At 50.0% G+C, this 26,389-nt stretch overlaps 2 protein-coding genes across 6 annotated transcripts in view; both read left to right on the forward strand.

Annotated features, from left to right (window-relative positions):
* The window catches only part of LOC309551929 (securin-like), a gene marked incomplete at its 3' end in the record, with an annotated part of 249,689 nt that overhangs the window by 181,653 nt on the left and 41,647 nt on the right, over positions 1-26,389 (forward strand). The gene's annotated exons all lie outside the window — the stretch shown is intronic.
* The window catches only part of LOC309551930 (securin-like), a 121,522-nt gene that overhangs the window by 81,661 nt on the left and 13,472 nt on the right, over positions 1-26,389 (forward strand). The window contains exons 1-2 of one of the 5 annotated variants that reach the window (XM_082252655.1): positions 15,369-15,479; positions 25,638-25,795. The exons of 1 other annotated variant lie outside the window; for it this stretch is intronic. In XM_082252655.1, the coding sequence (XP_082108781.1) occupies positions 15,425-15,479; positions 25,638-25,795 (213 nt within the window). In that variant the 5' untranslated portion in view covers positions 15,369-15,424. Of the gene's footprint in view, positions 1-15,368; positions 15,480-25,637; positions 25,796-26,389 lie in introns of those variants that run through there. 3 more of the 5 variants (XM_082252652.1, XM_082252653.1, XM_082252656.1) reach the window with 3 other exon arrangements.

Raw genomic sequence — 26,389 nt, forward strand, 5'->3', positions numbered from 1 at the left:
TGGACCAACGTTCAGAAGTCGACTGTCTCCTTTGGTTCGTCTCCCCTACTTGGGGATGGTCCTGGACTCTGCCCAAGCAAAAGTGTTTCTGCCGGAGGACACGCTCCGGACCCTGCAGAACGAGGTCAGGTCGCTCAGGGACAATGAGTCCTCGTCGCTCAGGACCTGTATGCGGTCCCTGGGGTTGATGGTGTCAGCCTTCGAGACGATACAATTTGCACAGTTTCACACACGGTCTCTCCAGGCGTAGATACTGACCAGGTGGGACAGACTTCTCAGTCCTTGGACCTGAGGGTGTCTGAGTCGCCCGACCAAAGGATCTTCTGTGGTGGCTCCAGTCTCCGGCCGTAGCGGAGGGAAAGTCTTTGCCACCGTTATTGTGGACGGTGATTACCACGGATGCCAGCCTTTCGGGCTTGGGTGTCATTCTGGGCACGCTGTCTGCCCAGGGCACTTGGTCGGAGGAGGAATCCTCCCTACCGATAAACATCTTGGAATTACGAGCGATCAGGCTGTGCCTGCTCCATTGGTCGGATCATCTTCAGGGCTGCTCCGTCCGGGTACAGACGGACAATGCCACTGCAGTGGCCTACATCAATCACCAAGGGGGCACCAGGAGTGCCCGGGCAGCCCAAGAAGTGACCAGAATTCTGTCTTGGGCCGAGACGCATGTCCCGGCGATTTCAGCAGTTAACATTCTGGGTGTGGAGAATTGGCAGGCCGATTATCTGAGCCGCCAGACCCTGGATCAGGGGGAATGGTCCCTGCACCCAGAGGTGTTTTAGATGCTATGTGCGAGATGGGGATCCCCAGATGTGGATCTGTTCGCGTCCCGACTAAACAAGGTGGGAAGGTTCGTGGCAAGAACACGCGATCCTCTGGCAGTTGCCTCGGATGCGCTGATGGTGCCTTGGAATCGGTATTGTCTGATTTGTGCCCCCCCCCCCCCCCGATCCAGTTGTTCCTTCGCAGGTTGGTCTCGGGACCAAGTTGATCTGGCGGCCCCAGACTGGCCGCACCAGTCTTGATACGCGGACATCATGCAACTGGTGGTCGAGCCTCCCTGGCGGCTCCTGTTGCGAGACGATCTGCTGTCTCAGGGGCCGATATTCCATCCTGCTTTACAGTCACTGGCTTTAACTGTGTGGCTGTTGAAAGCCAGGTCCTGAGAGATCGAGGTCTCTCTGCAGCGGTCATGCCTACCCTACTTAAGGCTAGGAAGGCTTCGTCCGGTAAGATCTATTACCGTACCTGGAAGGCTTATTTTACCTGGTGTGAGTCCAGGGGCTTCCATCCTCGCTCCTTTTTAGTGGCGAGGGTGCTGGCCTTCCTGCAATCTGGTGTGGACCAGCGTCTTGCGCTGACCACGATCAAAGGTCAGTTGTTGGCACTGGCCATTCTTTCAACGCCCTTTGGCATCGAAATCCTTGATGCGCACCTTTTTATTCAAGGGGTGCGTCATTTAGCTCCTCCTCGGAGGGCACCTTTACCTCCTTGTCCTCCCTTGAAAACATCAGGGAGATTCCTCTGCCTGTGCTGTCACGAAAGGTTGCCTTTCTGGTGGCAATCGCATCTGCTTGCAGAGTGTCGGAGTTGGCGGCCCTGTCCTGCCGCTCACCCTACCTGGTGGTTCGTAGGGATAAGGTGGTCTTGCGACCTAACAAATCTTTTCTTCCTAAGGGGGTTTCGGATTTCCATCTTAACGAAGATTGTTTTGCCTTCGCTGTGTGCAAATCCTAAGCATCCTAAGGAGTTGGCTCTGCACTCCCTGGATGTGGTCCAGGCGATCAGGGTGTACCTGTCGTCCACTGAATCCTTCAGGAAGTCAGATTTTTCTTCATCCTCCCCTGAGGGACCTCGGAAGGGTATGTCTGCGGCGAAAATTTCAAAATGGATCAGACAGACGATTGTGTAGGCCTATTCAATAAAGGAACGGGTTCCTCCATTCCCTGTCAAGGCGCACTCTACCAGGGCGGTGAGTGAATCCTGGGCTTTCCGGCATCAGGCCTCGGTGGCCCAGGTGTGCAAGGCTGCGACTTGGTCGCCTGTGCACACCTTCTCAAAATTCTACAAACTTGATTTTCTGGCGTCAGCAGATGCCTCCTTTGGCCGCAGAGTTGTGTGCGGCAGTGCCTTGATGGGGTCAGGTCGTTGCCTGTCCCTGTCTGTTGGGGGGGGGGGGAGGGGGGGTTGTTTTCTCCCCCTTTGGTTGGTTATTTGATTCCTGGGTTGTTGCTCCAGTTGAGCCTTCTGTTACCCAGAGGATTACCTTGCTGTTCACAAGGTTCTTTCTCTGACGTGGGTGCTGCGTTGCCTTTTATGACGGTCACGTTTCCCACCCCTCATGTCTACACTGCTTTAGGACATCCCATTGGTGAAGACTGAATGAGTGGGTGGCGACTGTCGGAGGGCTCGGAGAAAGGGATTTTACAAAAATTCAGTTTATACGGTAAGTCAAAAAAAATTTTTTTTTCTAGAAAATGACTCAACTTTTTTTTTTTTTCCCTAGAGAATCGAATAGTTGTAATCTTTTGTCACACTGTATTTGCACAGAAGTCTTCCAAACAGTTTTTGGGGAAAAAATACACTTTAATGAATTTAAAAAACAGTAAAGTTTAAATGCTGAGAATCGTGATCTTCTAAGCAAAAAATCGATTCTCATTTTACCTAGAATTGTTCAGCTCTAACTCCAGACCTAATAAAGGAATAGAAGCATCAGATTATGCTACCTCTCTGGCTGGTGATATGCAGCAGAAGACCATCTGAAACTGGGAACATGCTCCAGGAGACTAGTAGATATCAATGTTCCCACTACAGACTGCTGAGATCCAAGGGCCACACATCATACCAAAGGGCTGCAGGCTGGTCACCAGAGGCTTAAGGACTAAAAAACCCCAAATGTCTGTCCTTGAGGAGCGGAGAGTTGTATGCATCTTAATGAATCCCTGTGGCCAGATTAAATTTAGCTAGTAGAATGGGTTTAAGCTTGGTTAAGTGGTTTTCTGCCAGCATTTTTTGGCATTGAGTGCTGGTTCACATATGTGCGGCTGCGGCGATCGCATAGAATATCGGAGCGCACTGCTCCTTCATTACATGCGATCGGCTGTGCGGTGCGATTTCAGCCATACACTTTGACTAAATTCGCACTGCACCCGCAGTAAAGTTGCACATGACCCTTTTTTTGAGCCGCATCAGGATCGGATCGCACAGTGGTTCACACTTGTGCGATCTGATCCTGTGCAAACTGTAAGATCGCACTGTGATATGCGATCAAGCTGGGGGTGTCGTTAACATTACATTGACACCCCCAGCGTATTGCATATGGCAGTGTGAACTGTCAAGGGTGCGTTTGCGATGCGGGAACAGGCTGCGAATTTGTAGCCTTCCCGCATCGCATAAGTGTAAACCGAGCCTCAGGGGGGCTTTACAGATGCCCATGTCCATGAGACCTAAATATTTGATAATTTACAACTAGTATACAAAATAAAGCCTGCAATTTATGTAAACACAAACGATTCCCCCCCCTTCTCATGGTGGCCTCTTTCACGAAGGGTAGATCCATCTCCATTTATTTCCTGGAACATATCTTGGTGTACAGAGGGGGAAGCACTGATGTAGCCTTCTCAGGATATGTCTGAAGTCCTAGTTTGCACAGTCTAACATGTAGGTCTGCACAGGAGCATACCAGGTTGGCAGAAAAAGGACATGTAGTTATTAGCTGGTGGTATTGGGACTGCTTGTGGCAGCCTGAGGATTACTGCTGTGAAAAGGATGTTTCTCCTCTCCTTCCAGGACGGCAAAACAAGTGAGATGAGAGGCTCCTCCCCTACAGAAAACACAATCCGTTCACAGCTGTTAAGGCCCCCCTGGTCCCTCAGTTTGCCTGTGTTGGTTTCTCCCACAGCAAAAAACATTTTTCTCTTACGTCCTCCGACAGTCGCCGCCTCTTCATATTCGTCACATATGGGGTATTAGACTTTGCTCCGAAGGAGTAGCTAGGCAACAGAATATGTTAACAATAAAGCTTTTAACATATCCCACCCTCAAGGGGTGGTCCCCTCAGTCAATACCCTCCTACTTCCTGCAACCATATCTCAGTTTTAATGTCTAGCTTGTCAGGAGTGGCTGGCTCTCTGTGCTGGGACTTTCTGTCCCAGACTTTCTTCTTTTTAAAATTTTGTTTGAGTTTTTCTCTCTACCTTTACTTAGCTGTTATTTTGTCAGCGTTAGTTAGTTCTTCGGATGAAGAGGATCATGCGGACTGGGTCTCGGGCTGATCCCCCTGGTCGCAGGTCGTGGGTCAGTGGCTTCCCAGTCTGCCATCGAGCGTTCAGCCAGGTAACGCTCCTGGCACAGTGAACGACCCATCCCTGTTCGGTGCAGGGATGATTGGTGAGGTGGCTACCTCACTGGACGCTGTGCGGTTTCTTAACCCCCCTTGTGTGCGTCTTGAATGCGACTCTCCCTGCCTCATGTGCAGCGGCTTGTTCGCCTGTGCGGGTCCCCCACGCCATGTGAGGTAAGTGTATTTATGTGGGGACCTGTCTGTCTGGGGGGGTGTCAGTCTGGGACTGTGTAACCTGCCTCTATTCACACTGCTTGTCTCCCTATCTCTCGGCTGCATGCTGTGGGCTGCAAGGGGGGGGGGGAGCTGTATGACACTGTGTGTGTCAGACTGGTCAGTGTGAGAAGCTGTGTGCTGTGGGGCATGTTTTTGGCATGTTTGGGCATATACAGCGATCGCTGCGGCGATCTGACATGTATTCTGATATTGGAATGTAATGTGTGTTTTAATGCACTGTGGAGCGGCGGTTTCGGCGCCAAACGACGCCATTTTGCCTACACTCGCTCCGGCCGCATGGTTTACATGCATGGCGGCCATTTTCTTGTAGCCTCCATAGGCTTACATAGAGCGCCCTGGCAGCATCACTTCCTCTTTCCAGGAACACCGATCGAGGCAGCGGCGAGGGTCTCCTCAGGTTTTATCCTTCTGTTCTTGCTATCCATTGCCTGTGTTCAGTTTGCATATTCCCTGTGGGTCTCATTGTGCTTGAGTGTGGTGCGGTGGGCTGCGCTTGCCGCGCTTGCTTAAAAGGGGCAGTTAACCCTTGGTTGTCTGGCATTACAGGGGCAATGGATTCTCAGGAGGGCAAATTTCCTACAGTATTGGTGGAAAGCCAGGGGACCGCTGTTTCCCCCCCAGGGGGGGATTTAGCCACTATTGTGGCTGGCCTTGCTGCTCAGGTGCAAATGCTGGTGGCTGCTCAATCTACTAAAAGGCCCAGAGTTGCTCTTTCCTCTGATTCTGAGGGTGAAGGTGATGGGGCTGTTATGGCGGGGGCCTCCTTATCGGGGTCCCGCTCCTCTCTTGATCTAGTGGGGTCTGAGGTGGAGGCTGAAGTTGAGGGGGTTGATAATTCTCCCCCTGGCTCGCCTGAAGAGCTTGCAATCATGGATGAGTTGATTGCTTCCATTAAGCAAACGCTGCGTTTGCAGGACGAAGTGTGTCCCCCCGCTGCCTTGGCGGCTTATGGGACGCAGAGGAAACGCAGGACGCCGCAGGTTTTTCCCTGCAATGATGATTTTCAGCGCGCTGTTAAGGATCAATGGCGCAATCTGCGCAAACCTTTTGCGGTACCAAGTAGATTCAAGCTGCGTTATCCTTTTTCGCCTTCCACTGATGAAAGGTGGTGTGTGCCTCCACCAGTGGATCATGCAATTGCGGTTTTGAACAAAGCCACTCCGATTCCTGCAGAGGATTCCCCTGTTTTCCGTGATGCCACGGATAGGAGACTGGAGTCTCTTGCCCGTCATACTTATTCTGTTACGGGTTCTATGCTTAAGGCTCTGTTTGCTTCTCTCATGGCGGCCCAGGCGATCGCAAGTTGGACGCAGATGCTTAGGCGCGTCCTAGTGGCCGACTCGGCCTCGCCGGCGACCCTGGATATGGTGGATCAAATCCACCAGGGTGTCATGTATCTGTGTGATGCGGACCTGGACCTGGTTCCGTTGGCTGCACGTGTGCACAGCGTGGCGGTGTTGTCTCGCCGCCTGGTTTGGTTAAAATGTTGGTCGGTGGACCAATCTTCACGTAAAACCTCAGCCAATCTGCCTTATGATGGGTCTCGCCTTTTTGGGGAGTCCCTGGATGTGTTGATTAAGGGAATCACCGGGGGTAAGAGCACTCTCTTGCCCCATTTCCCCAAGGCTAAGGAGGCTTCTGGGAAGAAGCATGCTAATTTTCGGCCCCCTCAGGGGTCCTTTCGTGCCTTTCGGCCGCACTACAAGGGCAAACCGTTCAAAGGTCAAGGCTCTCAGAAGAAGCCCTGGTCTGGTAAACAGAAGTCCGGCCAATCCGAGAACAGTTCGGCCTGAAGGGGCGCCCTCACCCAGTTTTGGGGTGGGGGGACGCTTGCTCGGTTTTCTTCAGCCCTGGTTGGCCCGTGTGCGGGACAGATGGGTTCAGGAAATCGTTCGATCTGGTTACAAGATCGAGTTTCTCTCTCGGCCGGAGAGCAGATTTTTTCCCTCAAATCTTCAACTGTCTCCAGAGCGCTTGCGGGACCTGCACCTGGCGGTGCGGGACCTGAGGGCTCAGGGAGTGGTGGTTCCGGTGCCTCATCGGGACAGGTTTCGGGGGTTTTATTCCAATCTGTTCACCGTGCCCAGAAAGGAGGGCAAGGTTCGTCTGATTCTGGACTTGAAGGCTCTGAACCGCTCTGTGCGGGTTCGCAAGTTCCGCATGGAATCCCTGCGGTCGGTGGTGGCTGCCCTGGTTCCGGGGGAATTCATGGCCTCCATCGATTTGAAGGATGCGTACCTTCACATCCCCATATTCGAGGGTCATCAGAGATACCTTCGATTTGCCATTGCGGAGGATCACTACCAGTTCGTGGCGTTGCCCTTTGGTCTCGCCTCGGCTCCGCGGGTCTTCACCAAGGTGCTTGCACCGGTTCTGGCATTATTGAGGGCCCAGGGCGTTTCTGTCCTGGGGTATCTGGATGACATTCTGGTTCGGTCTGCGACCAGCCAGGGTCTGGAGAAGGACCTGTCTGTCACGATGCAAACTCTGCAGGAGTTTGGACGATAAATTTTCCAAAGTCGACACTGAGTCCGTCGGTTCGTCTCCCCTATCTGGGAATGATTCTGGACTCGGTGCAGGCGAAGGTCTTCCTGCCGGAAGACAAACTCAGGACTCTCCGGGAGGAAGTCGGGTCCCTCAGGGACGTTCCGAACTCGTCTCTGCGGACGTGTATGAGATGTCTGGGATTGATGGTCTCGGCCTTCGAGGCGATTCCTTTCGCCCAGTTTCACACGCGGGGTCTCCAAGCGGAGATCCTGTCCAGGTGGGACGGGCGACCTCAATCTCTGGATCTTCAAATCTCGTTGAGTCATCGCACCAGAGGAAACCTTCTGTGGTGGCTCCAGTCCCTGTTGGTGTCCGGGGGCAAGTCGTTTCGTCAATCTCGTGGACGGTAATCACCACGGATGCCAGCCTGTCGGGCTGGGGTGGAGTTCTGGGCGTTCTGTCCGCCCAGGGGACTTGGTCGGAGGGGAGTCTTCCCTTCCGATCAACATTCTGGAATTGCGTGCGATAAGTCTCTGTCTTCATCGCTGGACGGACCGGCTGCAGGGTTGCCCGGTTCGGGTGCAGACGGACAATGCCACGGCGGTGGCCTACATCAACCACCAAGGGGGCACCAGGAGTGCCCGAGCGGCTCGAGAAGTGGCCGACATTCTGTCTTGGGCCGAGACTCATGTCCCGGCGATAACGGCGGTTCACATTCCGGGGGTGGAGAACTGGCAGGCGGACTATCTGAGTCGCCAGACCCTGGATCAGGGGGAATGGTCTCTCCACCCGGCTGTCTTCCAGATGTTGTGCGCGAAGTGGGGTCTTCCAGATGTGGACCTGTTCGCGTCTCGTCTCAACAACAAGGTGAAGAGGTTCGTGGCAAGGACGCGCGACCCTCGGGCAGACGCGTCGGACGCGTTAGTGGCCCCGTGGCATCAGTACAGGCTGATGTACGCGTTTCCACCGATTCAGTTGCTGTCCAGGTTCCTTCGCAGGTTACACTCGGAACGCAACACGGTGATTCTTGTGGCACCGGACTGGCCTCGCCGGTCCTGGTACGCAGACCTCGTGAATCTGGCGGTCGACGCCCCGTGGCGTCTACCTCTTCGAGACGATCTACTGTATCAAGGACCGATATACCATCCTGCTTTACAGTCGCTGGCTTTGACGGCCTGGCTGTTGAGACCGAGGTCCTGAAGGAGAGGGGTCTCTCTCCGGAGGTCGTTCATACTTTAATCAACGCGAGGAAGTCTTCCTCAGGGAAGGTTTATTACCGTACTTGGAAGGCCTATTTTGCCTGGTGTGAGTCCAGGGGGTTTTCACCCCGCACGTACTCGGTGTCCCGTGTGCTGTCTTTCCTTCAAACGGGTGTTGTTCAGCGTTTGGCGCTGGCTACGATAAAGGGTCAGGTGTCTGCTCTGGCCGTTCTGTTTCAACGTCCCGTGGCTTCCAACCCATTGGTTGGCACCTTTGTTCAGGGTGTGCGGCATCTGGTTCCCCCTAGGCGGGATCCTCTGCCCCCTTGGGACTTGAATCTCGTTCTATCTGTGTTACAACGTGCTCCTTTTGAACAGATCAGGGAGATCTCGTTGTCTATGTTGTCCAAAAAGGTCGCCTTTTTGGTGGCGATCACTTCGGCTCGCAGAGTGTCGGAGCTGGCGGCTTTGTCCTGCAAGTGTCCGTACCTGGTTATTCATTTGGATAAGGTGGTCTTGCGACCTAATCCTTTTCTTCCGAAACGAGTTTCAGAATTCCATCTTAATGAGGATATTGTCTTGCCTTTGTGCACGAAGCCTAAACATCCAAAGGAGGTGAGATTGCACTCTCTGGATGTTGTTCGGGCGATAAGGGTTTACCTTAAATCGACTGAGTCTTTTCGAAAGACGGACTCCTTGTTTGTTCTTCCAGAGGGTCCTTGGGAAGGGCATGGCGGCTTCGGCCTCTACCATCGCCAAATGGATCAGGCAGACCATTGAACAGGCCTATGCTTTGCAGGGGAAGGTTCCCCCTGTGCCTGTGAAGGCGCACTCTACTAGATCTCTGAGTACGTCTTGGGCCTGTCGTCATGGGGCTTTCTGTAGCCCAGGTGTGTAAGGCGGCGACCTGGTCGACCGTGCACACTTTCACAAAATTCTACAAAGTAGATGTTCAGGTATCGGCGGATGCTTCCTTTGGCCGCAAGGTTCTTAGTGCGGCTGTTCCCTAGGGTCCCTTGTTGGGGACTCCTGGCTGTTAAGTTTTATATCCCCTGGTTTTTTGTCTTTTCCTGGGTTGTTGCTCCTGTTGAGCACTTGTTTTTTGCTGTTGCCCAGCTGGTTTCCTTCCTTTGGTAAGGTTCCTTTCCTTGATGCGGAGACTGCGTTGCCTTTCGGCGCGGATGCGTTTCCCACCCCTCATGTTTGCACTGCTTTGGGACGTCCCCATATGTGACGAATATGAAGAGGCGGCGACTGTCGGACGTAAGAGAAAACTGAATTTTTGTAAAATCTTACCTGTAAAATTCCTTTCTCTGAGTCCTCCGACAGTCGCCGCCCCCGCCCCTCTTTTGGGGTTTGGTTGTATACTCTACTGCTATTCCACTAAAACTGAGATATGGTTGCAGGAAGTAGGAGGGTATTGACTGAGGGGACCACCCCTTGAGGGTGGGATATGTTAAAAGCTTTACTGTTAACATATTCTGTTGCCTAGCTACTCCTTCGGAGCAAAGTCTAATACCCCATATGTGACGAATATGAAGAGGCGGCGACTGTCGGAGGACTCAGAAAGGAATTTTACAGGTAAGATTTTACAAAAATTCCGTTTTTTTTTTTTTTTTTTGTTTTTTTCTTTTCTGACCTGAAGACTTGAGTTGGATGGTCCCCCTGTGAGGCAGGCTCAAGAACGCTGCTGAGGGCTGCACTCTACCTGCACGCCTTTTAGGCTTCTCACAGGTCGCCCCAAGGTACAGGCAGTCGAATGTAAAGGGTTGCAGTTCTCAAAAAAAAAAAAAAAAAAAACCCTAGGTAGTTTTGCCAACATCCCCCTTGGATATAGATTGTTTGAGGTTTGGTGCCTCAGGCCAAGTGTGAGTGGGACTTATGGCTTTAAATAGCCTTTAAAGTCCCACTCACACTTGGCCTGAGGCACCAAACCTCAAACAAGGTACAGGCAGTCGGTCAGTGGTGGTCCCTCCAGAGCCTGTGGCCTGCTCTTCAGCAGGGGTCTCCTCCAGTCCTCTCGGCCATTGAACTGGATTTTGCATTCACAGGAATTTAAAAATAAAAAACACTGGACAGCGTGCTCCAAGCCTCGCATTGAAACTGGAACTTCCGGTTTGTGCAGGAAAGGTGGAGCATGCACGACCCGGAAGAGGGAGGCGAATACGGAGGAGACGCCTGACCCGCATGGTGGCGGTAAGGCAGACTCTACGGTCAAAAGAAAGCTGCCAAAGAAATGAAGCCTGCCACAACCCACCTCATGGAGAAGGAGGGAAGTTCGGTTTAGGTGGCTACAGGCAAAAGCAGATCGAAATCCGGTAAGTGCTGTTTGGAGCGGATACCAGTTTTAGGCTTAGTCCCTGGTAGCTCCCATCCTCTCCCTCAGCAGGGCCTGTAGCCAAGTTACTATGGGCCAGGAAGAATGATCTGTTCTCGCCTCTTCTCTTGCAGAATCCCCAGGTAGAACCCAGGAGGCTGCTGATAAAGCATCCCTTGGCACTAGATCCTCTGTGTGGTAATTGCGGGGAGAGACTGCCCAGGTCTCACACTTAAGCCCTTTTGTTAGAAGTGTATTAACAAACTGGCTGGTAAGGAGGCCTTGGAGTTAGTGCCGGTTCACACTTTTGCGATGCGGGAACGCTGCAAATATGCAGCCTGTTCCCTCATCACATCCGCACCTCTGGCAGTTCACACTGCCATATGCGATACGCAGGGGGTGTCAATTAAATGTTAATGACACCCCCAGTTTGATCACATATCGCAGTGCGATCTGACAGTACGCACAGAATCGGATCGCACAAGTGTGAACCACTGTGCGATCCGATTCTGAGGCGGCTGACAAAATGCCTCCTGTGTGTCTTTGGTGTGTATACAGTGCAAATTCAGCCATACATAGTGTATGGCTGAACTCTCATCCGCACATGAGATCGCATGTAATGAAGGAGCACTGCGCTCCGAATTACATGCGATCTCGCAAGCTGCAATAATGTGAACCGGCACTAAAAGGGAGATTTCCTTAAGTCTATGCGGGAGGAAATGCTAGCCACTATCCAGTCCTTCTGCACCTCTGTGGCTTCCCCCAGGTCCCTAAAGAGTTTACATTTCAAGGCAGGCCCATCTGCTTTTCTGCCTGGTTTGCAAGGTCTCCCCAACCCCCCCCCCCCCCACCGCTCAAGCAAGGGAAGGGGAAGACATAGAAAACGCAGAAAGTCAGGCTCAGCTGAGAGTCTCAGCTTGGCTCTGGAGAGGAGGATGATGGGGACCCAGATAGTGAGGTGGAAGAGACCAAATTGAACAGAAATCTGTTTTGCCTGGAAAATCTGGAGGGACTCCAAGCGGTTTATGCTACTGAAGAAATACCAGAACCCCCCCAAAGAAACCTCTGTATGAGCTAAGATGTATAAAGGACTGGTTAAAAATCAATCCAAGGTATTACCTGTTCACCAATCCTTAAGTTTTAATCCTTCAAGAATGGACCTCTTTGAGGACACAGGAATTATCAGATGTCGTGGACTGTAATTCTGAATCTTTGTTAAAAGTAGGGCTGGGCGATATGGCTGAAAACTGTATCACGATATCAGTGTTTCATATCGGTCGATATCGATATATATTGATATTTTTTATTACCCATTTAAAATAAGGACCCTAGGGTGAGAATGTAGGGCACTGGCATGGTGCAGGAGAATGTAGGGCACTGGCATGGTGCAGGAGAATGCATGGTGCAGGAGAATGCAGGGTGGCTGGCATGGTGCAGGAGAATGCAGGGTGGCTGGCATGGTGCAGGAGAATGCATGGTGCAGGAGAATGCATGGTGCAGGAGAATGCATGGTGCAGGAGAATGCAGGGTGCAGGAGAATGCAGGGTGGCTGGCATGGTGCAGGAGAATGCAGGGTGGCTGGCATGGTACAAGAGGATCCGGGGTTGTGGGCATACTACAGGAGATGCAGTGCTGTGGGCATGGTACAGGTAGACTATGCCCGAAGCACTGCATCCCTTGAAGTGTGCCCGCAGCCCTGCATAACAGCAGGTAGTGAAGCTGTTTCACTTCCCTGTTCCAGAGGCGCCTTCGTTTTAAAAATGGCGCCGCCCGGCGCCGATACGTCATTGCGCACGCGCCACCTCCGCTCGTGTAATTTCGGCTATTCCCGGCCTCTCCCGAGCGGCGGCGCGTGCGCAATGACGTGTTGGCGCCGGGCGGCGCCATTTTTAAAAGTTTAAACCCGTCGGAGCGGACTTTTCGATTTATCGTTCAAGTTTTCCTATTGCTATCGAGCATGGGACTATCGCGATACCTATCGGTATCGTTTTATCGCCCAGCCCTAGTTAAAAGCCTGGGATGACAACTCGTCCACTATTGCTCCAGCACTGGCTGCAACCTGCATTGCTAGGAATGCAAATTTCTGGATAGAAAGGCTTGCAAAACACCTTTCACAGGGAAATAAATCCCAGGACCTGCAGGATTCCCTTCCAGTTATAGAGAAAGCTGTTGCCTGCCTGGCTGATGCAGCAGTTGAGTCAGTAATAGCCTCGGCCAAGACCGGGGATCATTCAGCTAGGAGAGCCATTTGGGTTAAAGCTTGGGAAGGTGACTTTACTTCAAAAGTGAAGCTCTGTGGGCTGCCTCTTGAAGGGTTCTTACTGTTTGGCTCAGGCCTGGATGACGTTTTAGCTAGATCCTCTGAGAAAGGGAAGAAATTTCCTACCAAGCCCAAAAGGGAGAGATGTTGGAAATTTTTTTTTTTTTTCCATGGCCCCCCTGGGGCAAAATCAAGAGCCAAGAAAGCCCAATAAGTGGGGTTGGGTAAAGGTAGGCAAAGAGAAATGATTTGCTCGACAGTCCTACAGACACTAGGCTGGTTAGTCAGCGTGGAAAAGTCTTCCCTGGAGCCTTCCCTGGAGCCTTCCCGGGTTCAGACTGATTTTTAGGGTACTGTATAGACTCACGGGTACAAGTATTTTCCTCCCAAGGGAAAAGGTAGAGAAGGTAGCCTCTTCAGTAAGAGCATTGTCGCCCCCCCCCCCCTCGTGCCCAAGGAGAGAGAGATCCTGAGAGTTCTGGGGCTCATGTCCGCCAGCAGTAGCTTGGGTGCAGCTACACTCCAAGAGACCTTCAATTCTTCCATCTTTGCTCCTGGGACTAAAAGGTCAAGTCCTTGGATGAAAAGGTAATTCTCACCCCCTCGGGTAAAAACCTCCCTGGAGTGGTGGTCTGTTCAAGCAATTTGCAAAAGGGCAGACCTTGGGGTCAGTGGAGCCCTCTGAAGGTCACCAGACACAAGCACCTGGGGGTGGGGGCTCATTCAGAGGGAGCCCAAGGCATCTGGGACAAGGAAGTAGCCCAGGCCTCAAACTTCAGAGAACTCAGAGGCCCTAAAAGCATTCGATAAGTACCATTTCAAGTATGGAAATTCAGGTCTGATATGACAATTCTACAACAGTAGCTTACCTGAATCACCAAGGGGGTACCAGGCCAAGACCCCTGTTGGTACTAGCCTAGAAAATCCTAGGCTGGGCCTTAGTTATCTCCCTGTTGGCCATATAAGGGGAAAGCAACTCGGAAGCAGATTTAAGTTGCCATCCAATAAGACAAGGAGAATGGGGAGCTAAATCTCAAGCTATTAGTTCAAAAATCTGGCTGCCCAGATTTGCCAGCCTTCAAAACAAAGGTAAAGAGATTTTTCCCTTTCACGAGAGGGATGTCCCCCCCCCCCCCCCCCCCCCCCCAACTCTTGCACCTCAAGTGTTACAGAAGCTCAATTGTTCCTTGGGCTTTCGCCTCCTCCTGATAGCGCCTTGGTGGCCGAGGAGGGCATGGTTTGCCACCCTGAAAGCATTATCGGTAGCACCTCCTTGGGTGGGTTTCTAAACCTCCCAGACCTGCTATTGCAGGGACCAGTTTGGCACCCCAGGCCGGAAATTCTTCCAGTTGATGGCCTGGTTAGTGAGAACCAAATTCTTAGATTAAAGGGCTGCTCAGACAGTGATACATACTCCTCCTGAGCAGCAAACCAGTCACGAGGAAGATATACAAAAAGTTTGGAAAACTTTTTGTACTTGGCGTAGGGAGAAGCAAATTTCTTCCACCTGTCCCCATAATTTTGGATTTTCTTCAAGATGGGGTAGAGAAGGGTGTGGCAGTTAACACCCTTTGGGTACAAATGGCAGCTCTGTTTTTCTAGATGCAAGACTTTCAAAAGAACCTTTAGTTAAAATTTTGATGGCCAGTGATAGAGCTACCCCTGTCACTAGACAGGTTCCCTCCTTGGGACCAGACTAGTGTTCTAGAGGTGTTATCTAGAAGCCCTTCTGAACCTATAGGAGGGGTTCCCTTTTTAAGGTTTTTTTTTTTTTTTTTTTTTTTTTTTTTTTTTTTTTTTTTTCTTAGCTGTGAGATGCCTCCTCTTATTTAGAGGCCCAGGGCGATCTAATCACCTTTTGATCCTCTACTTTGGACCAAGAAAAGGACTGCTGGCATCAAAACCTTCAGTCTCCAGGTGGATTGGGCAAGCCATTACCATGTCAGGTGTTCTGCGCCAGCAAAGCTAAAAGCACACAAGAGCACTGGCACCATCCTGAGCTGAAAAAGCAGGAGCTTCCTGGGATCAATTCGCAGTGCAGCCACCTGGTCCAGCCATGACACTTTTCGGAAGCACTACCGAGTGGAGGTGCTGTCTCGGAAAGACCTAGCCTTTGGCTGAAAAGTACTACAGGCGGTGGTCCCACCTTAAGGTAGGCCTGTGGTTACTTTATCCTCTGACGTGTTTGCCGTCCTGGAAGGTGAGGAGAAACCTCCATTAGACTTGCCAGTAATGGTGTTTCTACAAACCTTCCAGGACAGCAGGCCTACTTCCCTGTTAAAAGGGTGAGGAAAGTATGTAAGCAATAGGTGGTAAGTATCTGTGATACATCCTGTGTGAATTGGTTGGACTTTTAACAGCTGTAAACTGATTGTTTCCTGTAGGGTGGAGCCTCTCATCTCTCATGTGTTTGCTGTCCTGGAAGGTTCGTAGAAACACCATTACCGGTAAGTCTAATGGATGGTTTTTGGTGTCCAGCTGACTTCAATAATGCTAAAATCTCTTGTAATTACTACTTTACAGTTTTTGACTGAAGTGAAGCATGGCAACTGTAATCTTCATTGACCAAGAGAATAAAGATGTTGCTTCTACTACCCTGTCCAAGGATCACCTTAAATCTCAAAGCTCTGGTGAGTTTGACTTGTGCTCAGTTTCCAGCTGTGATTTCAACAAATGTTGCCGTTTGTATGCAATTTATTGCTGTGTCACAAGGTTCATAAATAGTCCAGTGCTCCACAGTGCCATTTGTTTAGTGAAGAGATGATGCTCCATCTTTCCCACATGCAAATACAACAAACTATTTGTAGTGCAGCTGAAATAATCCAAAAATAATGGCTCCTGGTCAATGCCTTTTGTGGTGAAAAGTGTTGGATGGAGATAGCAACAAGCCTGCAACACACTGCAGGCTGCCATGGAAGATTTTTCCCATATCGCTCAAATTCATTGTCATTGATGTATGTACAGTTTATTTTATATACATGCACTATGAGCATCTCCTATCTTTTATAACCACATGTGATTAAGGAGCACCATAAGTCTAGATATATTCCCTGGAGCTGGCTGACCACTTGTCTTCATACACATGGGAAAGGAAGGGCCTCTGATCTCTTGGTGGGATCTTTTGATATGGTAAGTGGCCTATTTTTCACCTACAGCACAACAGTGATGCCCTTTCCATTGTGGATTCTTAATCTCTTCACTAAACACATTGAATTGTGGAGCACTGGACTACTTATAACCTTTTTGCACCATTTTATTTGATTGTGGCTACTTCACAAATTTATTTCATTCATTGACTGACACAGCTCCTCATCTTCATGCCTATATGGGTTATACTACCCCCTACTGGAGTAGGACACTGGGCATACAAACTTGACTACGCCTATGGGGACAGTCCAAGGGGGTATACTCTCTCTGCTATAGGTATTCAGTTTTTTTTTTTGCCTAGTCAGGAGTAAGGGCCTAGTTCCTTGCTGGGATCTGTAGTCCTGGCAATTTCTCTTTTTTTTTTTTTTTTTGTTCCTGTGAGATCTACAATCAAGTGCCAGACTGGGCGAGTAACTGGATAATCTAGATCCTTAAGGTCCGACCAGCAAACGCATATAGACTGCAAGTCTGCGCTCTGTCAGCCGCGGCATAGCCCCACTGGATGGTGGCTGGCCTGCATATTAAACGTCTCATGAAGGTGCATACGAACTGCCTTCGGCCTGAGTTGTAGCGTTTTTTCCTCCTGGCCAACGGCACCCCCATTATGGAGTGGTGGGCAGGGACCTTCCTATTGGGATTTTTTTTTTTTTTTGTTTTGCTGCTAGGAGCCATCATTTACTTGTAGCATTTTAAGCTACAGATCAGCGGCCGTGTTTGTGTAGCCTTGGTAACCATTTTCCTATGGTTTCCCATTTAAAATGGCGGGTGGTCATGTTTTTGGGAGTTGGATGGGCAGCGATTCTGCGATGGGAGCTCTTACTCGGCCTCTAGTGCTGATCATGGATGTTCCTCTTCCTGATCATTGCATGGTGTGCAGTTCGGGCTGTGAGTACCTGACCAGTGATAGTCATTTTGTGGGGTTTTCTCTCCCTCTTGCTATAGTGGGTGCGGTAGTGCTCTGTGCTGGGCCTTGTGGTGCCGACAGCATGGTGGGGGGTGTCCCTTGCAGTGTTACTTTTGTGTGGGTTCCCCCTCTTCTTTCATGGAGTCATTGGAGCATATTTCACAGCCCGATCGCCCCCCCCCCCCCTCTGAGGCTGTTGGGCCCTCGGAGTCCCAACAACTGACTGCATTAATGGCGGTCCTGGAGTCAAAGGTAGATTTGGTCCGGGGCAAACGGACCAGCAAGAAGAATCCCCCCACCTTCACCTGTTTCCTCTGTCTCATCAAATCCAGAATTGGATTTGGCTGCCTCAGATGCGAGTTACTCGTCTGGGTCTGCATCCATGCACCCTTTGTGATCAGATAGTGAGGATTCCTCTTCTCCTCTAGCTGCACATGACAAGGCGCTAGTGGATGCACGGATTGTATCACTGTGCAAAACCTTAATGGAGGATGTGTCCCAACCCACAGGTCCTCAAAAGCAGAAAAGGTGTTCTTTCCCGCCACCTTTAACAGTGGGTGCCCAAAAAGCACCTTTTCAATGCGGTACCCCTATGAGGATTCCCTCAAAAAAGAAAAAAAAAAGTTCCTCCTGTAGTACTCCCCTGGTTTCCAGGTCGCATAAGCCACTGTTATCCCAGTGAGTCCCTGGTCATCAGACCTGACTGTTAGAGGTCTTGACCCGTCATGTATTCACTGTGGCTGCTTTAGCACTTAGACTGGTATTTACTATTGCTCTGGTGTCGCAAGCCAGGACAGTGGGCAAAAACGTCTACACTGGGACCTGGAGGGGGGAACATCTTGCCCCTGGCCATGGTGGATCAGTTGGGTCCAAGGGCTACAGTTTGTCTGTGATGCCTCTTTGGATGCCACTCGATTTCTAGACTCTCAGCAGTTGTCCTGCAGCATATTATCTGGCTAAAATGCTGGTCTGCAGACCAGGTGTCTAAGAAGGTCTTATCCGATCTTCTATTTGTGGGGTATCGCCTGTTTGGATGGCCTCTAAGGGTAAGGAGTCCCGTTGCAGACAGGGACCATTTCATTCCTCGAGGTCCAAGATAAGAGATGTAAGCCCTTCAGGGCCACTGCCAGTTCTGAGGTCTTGACCCAGCAAGCTAGGAGAACGAAGCCACCAGACACCAGACTTGGCAGTGTGCACTCAGGGACACTGGAACAATCCAGGCTACCATCAATGTACTGGAGCTCTGAGTGATCAGACTGTCTGGCTCATTGGACAAGTCTCCTCCAGGGGTGTCCGGGATTCAATCACCAAGGGGACACGTGTGCTGGCAGCTCAGGAAGTAGCTGGCATTCTCGGGTGGGCAGAACAAATAGTTTCAGCCTTCTGCTGTACACATTCCAGGGGTGGAAAATTTGGCAAGTGGATTACCTCAGTCAGGTGTTGGACCAGGGGGAACGGTCCCTTCATCTGGAGGGGTTTCATCAGTTGTCTCCAGTGAGGTACTCCCAAAGTGGATCTGTTGGCCTCTCACCTCAGCAGGAAAGTGGAGATTTGTGGCATGGTCCCAAGAGCCTCTGGCCAATGCCACAGACTCATTAGTGGCTCCTTGGAGTCTGTCTGCTTTACGCCTTTCCTCCTCTCAAGCTTCTGCCGAGACTACTGCGCAGGATCGAGGCAGAAGGGATTCTGGACCTAGTGGCTCCAGGCTGTCCTCGCTGATCTGGTCGCCAGTGCCCCTTGGAAACTTCTCCCTCAGTGAATATCTGCTGTCCTAAGGGCCAATCTTGCATTCTGCTTTAGTCGCTGGCTTTGACAGCTTGGCTGCTGAAAGTCAGGTGCTGAAGGATGGGTTTGTCTGAACCGGTGATTCCTACACTGTTCAAAGCTAGGAAAATCTACTTCTAGGAAATTTACCATTGTACTTGGAAGATTAAATTGCTTGGTGTGAATCCCTCAGGGTTCACCCAGACTCCTTGGTGAATTGGGTCTTGGCTTTCCTCCGAGGGGTTGAGCAGTGCCTGGCCTTGAGTACAATCAAGGGCCGGGTCTGTCTTGGTTTTCTTTCAATGTCCAATGGCAACACATTCCTTGGTGCGTACCTTTCTCCAGGGAGTGAGCCACTTGGTTCCTTCAGTGCGGTCTCCTCCATTGCTGCTGTGGGACCTCAATTTGGTGTCACTTCTCCAAAAGCCTCCCTTTGAAGATATTGGGTTCCCCCTTATATTATCCTAGAAGGCGGCTATTTTAGTAGCTATCACTTCTGCGTGCAGGGTGTTGGAGCTGGCAGCGGTGATTTGTCTTTCAAAGGTTCTCTTATTTTTAATTTGCATGAAGACCTCATGTTGCCTTCCCGGTGTCCGAGGCCTAAGCATCCTAAGGAAGTTGCTTTGCATTCCCTGGATGTGGTTTGGGCATGAAGGAGTGTACCTGGCAGCTACAGTGTGGGGTGTTCAACACCCCCCCCCCCATGTTTGACAGTGCCTCGTCTTCATGACTATATGGAACATCTCAAAGCAATGTCAATGAAGAAAATGGGACTTTTGACTTGCTGTAAAATCAATTTCTCAGATCTTTGAGGGACATGGCACCAAGCCCCTCTATGGAATTTAGTTTTCTTTTCCCTTCTGACACGGCTTGTAACAAAACCAAATGCCTATAGCATGAGTGGGAGTCTGCCCCATAGGTGTCAAGTTTGTCTGCTGGTGTCCTACTCCTGGTGGGGGGTTATATAATCATGAAGAGGAGCAGTGTCCGTCAATTAACATCAGACATGGATTTAAAGTTTTTTTCCTTGATGCACTGTTCCAGGCAACACATTTCACTCAAGTGACTTTGCCATTTGAATATTCACAATTTGATTTTGTTGCATCTTTTAGCCTAATTTTAGGATATCTGTCAAAACAGACTGTTCTGGAGGCAACCCAAAACTTGGGCCTTTACTTTCAGTAAGAATGGTTAACATGACAAATGGATGGTGAATCCCTGAACCAGGGCACAGACAGCAATAAAAGCCTGGACTGGTGTTCTAATTGCTCTCCAATTTTTCAAACTAGTTCTGCCTTTAGTTTCACTTTACCACTTGTGAGATTTCTTTAGTATTTTCCTGCCTCACCCTGACATGCCTTATCGGACATGCTTACCTTACCCCACTGCATTAGTGAGGGCATAGATTGGTGAGTATACTAGGGTGGTAGGCTAGCCAGATACATTGTAGCTTTGCCCTAAATGGGCAACTTGCCAGTGGTAAAGCACAATTCCTGCCACAGGCTTTTCTACTGGGGTAAATCTAAGCGGGGATATTGCAGTTTCACCACCCTTGACCTGGCATCTAGCCCTCTTACATGAGATTGTGGTGGTTTGGGCAAAATGCACAGGGGCACCAAGTGTTAGAGTAGCATGCACCAAGGGCTAATGCCTGGAACAAAAGACTGGTCATCTCTTGACCGAACATGTCCAGCAACTACAGGCTACTGTAGAAATTACAGTAAAGTGGCAGACCAGCCGCCCTGCACAAGAAAGGGGCATCAGTAATTGGGTCTGTATCACAAGCTATTCACAACAGTGTGGCCATGCGGATAATGTATTAAGTACAATGCACAATCGAAGCCTTAATATTTAACTGTTAGGGCAGATATTTAAAACCAGTTCCCAACTGATAATGGGGATCTGCAATACATATAGGGTTGTTAATAACATTACTCTTCAACCCTCTCCTTAATACTATATGGTAAGGAAAGCTAGGTAGGATGTTTTAAGCATGTAAACGGCGGTGGTGTAAGTGGCAATTTGTGTGTTGTGCTTTGTGAATAACAGCACATTTTAAAAGTGGATGCTATCCTGGTTTGCCTGCAAAAGTGGTAATGACAGTTGTCGCCAAAAACAGCAAGAATTCATATGGTCCATTAGGGGTATACAGGTGCAATCATCTCTGCTGTTTGAACTGTTGCCACCCCCTTTTAGTAGCCTGTAGCAGAATGCAAATGTAATGCTTATTTCTCATCGTCCATCGACACTCAGCCTCATCTTCATCAGCTGAATGGTTATGCTGCCCCCTGCAGGAGTAATCTAGGCAGTAAAAAATTCTACATGTACACACCAACGGGGCTGTCCCCTCAGGCATAACCCACTTACACTCCGCTCAGTAAACCAGTTTTTTTCTGCCTAGAGTAGGACCTAGGCTTCCTGCTTGGACTCCAGTCTCATATATATATATATATATATATATTTTTAAATCTTTTTTTAGAATAGTTTTTCTCTTTACTTGCTAGTGTCGGGAATTCTACTGGTGATCTACAAGCAATGCCGGATCGGGTTTCGCACTGGATAATCTATCCTTATGGGCCCCCCCAGCCTGGCCTACGAGTGTGAGTAGGTTATAGTCCCGCACTAGGCCTCGCCACGATGGTGCCCCTTTCCGGATGGGGATGAGCCTGCGAGCAGATGCCTTGCCGGGACACAATGGCCTGGAACGCCCTGAGTCGCAGTGTACCTTTTCAGCTGGCGGCACCCTCACATCAGGTGGGAGGAGGCATGTCCAGAGGAACCTACCTGGTTCATCGTATGGTGAGTAAATGTGCACACTCTGCTGTTAGTGTATTTTAAAGGGGGGGGACTCTAAAGAAAATGGCGATCGGGGGTGGGAACCGCAATCGGTTCTTAAAGTGACAATACTGTTTTTGGTAACTTAATTATGGAGTCCCAGGCTGTAAATTCACCCTCAGACCCACTCTGTACGACTCTCGGAAAGTCTGGATCGCAGTCGCTGGCCGCAATTTCAGCAGCTCTGGAAAGCCTAGCAACTGAGGTTGATTTGGTCATGAAAAAAGTTAATGGCTGGAAACAGTCGCTGCCTTCTCCATCTTCATCCTCTGATTCAAAGGCTGAGGTGGCTGCCCCAGAGGGTCTCTGTGCTCGCAGTTGGATGGTAAAGAGGACCTGTCTTCAGCTGCAGCGCAGGCACACTTTTTTTTTTTTTTTTTTTTTTTTTTTTTTTTGGGGAAGCCCTGATTATTTCAGTGCAGGAAACTAACATTGGTTGATCCCACGCCAGCAGGGACATGGGTGGCTTTTGGCTCCCGCAAAACTCAAATCTGGCAAGGTTTTTCCCTTGTCCTGACACCTTTCATGATATAGTGAATGAGCAAGGGTGGCGCATTATAGTGAATGAGCAAGGGTGGCGCATTAAACATGCGCTAGTGGTTCCAAACGCTTTAAACGCCGGTATCCTTTTGCTAGTTTACAACTGTTGGACGGTGCCTTCTAAAGTGGACCACCCTTTTTTCCAGGTTTAAAGAATCTACTATTGTGCCTGTGGAAGATTCCATGGTTTTTATGGATCTGGTGGACAGGCGGTGGAATCTTTTCCCGCCATCTTCACATGTTGGTGGGTTCCATTTTTGAAACCCGTTTTTGGTTACAGAATGGATTGGGGCCCTGAAGGGTTCATTGGACCCTGAAATGGTTCCTCTGCAACAGCTGGCACTTTGGACCAGGTGGCCCAGGCCCTGGTATTCCTGTGATGTGTTTATGGCTGTGGCTCCCCTGGTGGCCAGAGTCTCAGCTGTGGAGATTTGCCTAGGTGGCATGGTTTGGCTGAAGAGCTGGTCGGCTGACCAAGCTTTTAAGAAAGCCCTGACAGACTTCCCTTTTCTGGTAGAACTGTTTGATCAACTCATCCAAAAGGAGTCAAAGGTTTGACGGGTAGGGAGAGTACTCTTCTTCCTCAATCCTCCAAAGGTAAAACACTCTGTATTAAGCAGGGTCCTTTTACTGCTCAGACTGTTTTTACACTTACAGGCACAAGAAAAGGGCCGTTTAGAGGGACTAAAAAACATTGGAGCAAGTCAAAAGCCAGTCTTCAGCATGAAGGGGCACCCTCACCCATCTCAGGGGTGGGGGGACATCTGCGCTTTCAGGAGCCCTGGAGTACATTCAGGACAATTGGGTTCATGAGCTGGTTTTGTTCTGGGTACAAGATTGATATTTGGTCCTGGCCGGGGGACAGGTTTTTTCAGTCAAATCTTCACCTGTCTCTGGAGTGTTTTGAAGGATCTTCGGGAAGCTGTGCAGAATCTCCTGGCTCAGGGGTGATCATGCCGGTTCTGCCACAGGAACGCTCTTGGTTTCTATTCATACCTGTTCACGGTACCTAGAAAGGAGGTCAAAAGTGCGTCCCATCCTGGATCTCAAGGTTCTGAACAACTTTGTGCAGATGCAGAAGTTTTAAATGAGTCCATTCGGTCAGTGGTGGCATTGAACCAGGGGGAGTTTTCTGGCCTCCATCAATATCATGCATATCTCCATGTCCCCATATTTAAGGGACATCAAAGATTCCTCTGCTTTGCGGTGGCAGAGGGTCATTTTCAAATTGTGGCATTACCCTTTGGTCTCGCCTCTGCTCCCAGAGTCTTTACCAAGGTCCTGGCCTCTGTGCTGGCCTTGTTAAATCAGCAAGGTATCAATTGTGGGATATCTGGACTATCTTCTGTTGCGAGCAGTCTCCTGTTCAGATCTGTTGGGACACATCTATTACAGTTCAGACCCTTCAACAATTTCAGGTGGACGATCAATTTCCAGAAATCTGTTGACACCATCCGTGTGGGTCACTTATCTGGGGCTGACTCTTGACTACTCTGGCAAGGGTCTTTCGCCTCTTAGACAAGCTTCAGAAGCTGCAAGGGCGATCAGGTTGCTGATAGAAACTGATCAGTCTTCCTTGCAGACTTGCATGAGGGCCCTGGGCCTGATGGTGTCGACCTTCGAAGTAGTCACGTTTTTGCTCAGTCTCACTCGAGACCTTCGCAGAAGGAGATTCTGGCAAAGTGGCACAAGGATTCTCGGTCATTGGACTAGATTAGTTTGAGCCATCTCACGAAGTCGGCTCTGTCCTGGTGGATCCAGTCACCTGTTCTGCGACAGGGAAAGTCATTCCTACCATTCTGGATGGTGGTGACTGGGGAAACTTTATTCTCAGGGGACTTGGGCAGCAGAGGAGTTGTCAATATTCTGGAGTTGATAGCGATCCTGCTCTACCTGCTCCACTTGATGAGTCATCTACTCTGCTCAGGTTCGGATACAGTCTGACAATGCCACGGCTTGCATCAATCAAGGGGGCACCATGAGTGCCCTGGCCGCCAATGAGGTGGCTGAGATTCTGGTTTGGGCGGGTGCCAATTTTGTCTCTCCGCAGTCCACATTCCGGGTGTGGAAAATTGGCAAGCAGATTACCTGAGTCAGGTGTTGGATCAAGGAGAATGGTCCCTTCATCCGGCCTTTTCACCACCTGTGTCCGGTGGGGGACTCTGGAGGTGGATCTGTTTGCGTCTTGCCTCAACAGGAAAGTTCAGCAGTTTGTGGCCAGGTCTCGGATCTTCTGGCCGACGCCACAGACGCTGTGGTGGCTCCTTGCAGCCTATATCTCCTGATTTATGCCTCCTCTCCACTCGTACTTCTGCCAAGGGTTCTTCGCCGGGTAGCAGTGGAAGGCATTCTGGTGGCACCAGACTGACCTCGGCGGTCTTGGTACGCAGACCTGGTAAAAATGGTCATTGATCCTCCATGGCAGCTTCCTCTGGAAAGATCTGCTGTCTAAAGGACCGGTCTTCCATCCTGCTGTTGAAAGCAAGGTGTTGAGGAATAGAGGTCTTATAGATTTCAGGGATTCCTAGCTTTTTTTTTTTTTTTTTTTTTTAAGGCTAGGAAGATCAATCATCGTACAGGTGATCGTACATTTCATTGTGTGAATTGCTGCAGCTGCACCCTCACTTGTGTTCTATAGCTAGGGTTTTGGCCTTTTTACAAAAATGGGTTGAGGAGCACTTGGCGTTGGGCACCATCGAGGGCCAGGTGTCTGCCTTGGCCATCTACTTCAAACATCTGTCTAATAGCTTGATTCACTTTTATTCAAGGGGTGCGTTATCTGGCTCCTCTGGAGATCCCGGTTACCTCCGTGGGATCTCAATCTGGTGTCTGCTCTTCAAAAGCCTCCTTTAGAAAATCTGACTTTGTCCATACGGACAGTCCTCGCAAAGGTTTGGCTGTGACCATTTCGAGATGGATCAGGCAGACGGTTCAGGCTTCATCAAGGGTCCTGTTCCTCCTTTCCCTGTGAAGGCGCACGAGCGCTGAGTGCCTCTTGGGCTTTTCGCCATCAGGCCTCTGTTCTACAAGTTTGTAAGGCAGCGACTTGGTCATCTGCATACTTTCACTAATTTCTACAAGGTAGATTTGTTGCCATCTTTGGATGCCTTTTTTTGACCGCAAGGTTTTGCAGGCTTTCGTAAGAGTACGTTCTGTTCTCTTAGGGGTCTTTGAGCTCCTGTTCGGTTGAGCTTCATGTTACCAAGTTGGCTAAGTTTAGCCTTTGAAATTTGCATTTTACTTTCTGTTTGCGTTCGTCCTTTCCCTCATGCCTACACTGCTTTTTGGACGTCCTATTCAGCTGAGGCTGCGTCTGTCGCTGGACGTTAGAATTTTTTTTTTGTGAGATCAGAGATTTTACAGTAAGTTGGCAGAAGCAGCACCCGCCCCTCTAATTTGGGGATGGTTTTTCTTCACTGCTTGCAACTATACTGGTTTGCGTGGGTGGGTTATGCCTGCGGGGACAGCCTGGACTACTTCTGCAGGGGGGTAGCCTAACATTCAGCTGATGACGATGAGGCTGCGTCTGTCAGACTTCAGAGATATTTTACAGTAAGATCTTACAAAAATCTTCAAATTTTTTTTTTTTTTTTTTCTTCTAGGACCCCTTTTTAAAAGTCGCCAAGCAAAAGTGTTTGGCAGCTCTGGAACTGTGGTGAAGCCGAGAAGAGCTCTGGGAAATGTCAACCAGGTTGTCAACACTGCAGTTCCCCAGAAGGGAGCACTTGGGGTGAAGAATTCTACACCAGTTACTAAGCAGGTACTATTCTGCCATGTTAGACTGGTCACTTATTTCTAAGTCAAAACTTGCTAGACCTATCAGGCTGCCTGTGTCCACTGGAGATCTAGCACTTTTTATTGCCAGACTGAAAATCTAATAGTACAGTAGGCATTGCAAGAGGTTCTAACCTTTAAGAGATTTACATGGTAATCCAATTTGTTTGAATCACTGACATAGTGGGTGTAGCTGGTCTGAGCTGTGCACTTGCACCTTTTAAAGGCAGTGATACGTTCTGAGTACTAGTTTGGCAGTATTTCTGTGGTCTCATGCAACTTTCCCCATTAGACATGACTTGTTCACATTAGTCTCTGTGGAGGCAGGACTTTGATTCCCATGTCAAAGCATGAGTAATTGCCACCATGTACTCTTGGCATCTAAATAACTACTTTAACCACTTTAGCCCCAGCCACTGTGCTGCTACTGTGGCACAGTGGCTCGTTCCCGTCCAGCGGCGTAGACCTACGTCGCTGGACTCCTCCCCCTGTAGGCGGCGCTCGCACGCCGCCGGAGGCGCGCTCCCACTGTTTTCAGTAACAGCGGGAGTCGGGCCAGGGGAGGAGCAGCAGCGATCGC

This window comes from Pelophylax lessonae (assembly GCF_965119305.1).
Source record: "Pelophylax lessonae genome assembly, chromosome: 4".
NCBI classification, from domain to species: domain Eukaryota; kingdom Metazoa; phylum Chordata; class Amphibia; order Anura; family Ranidae; genus Pelophylax; species Pelophylax lessonae.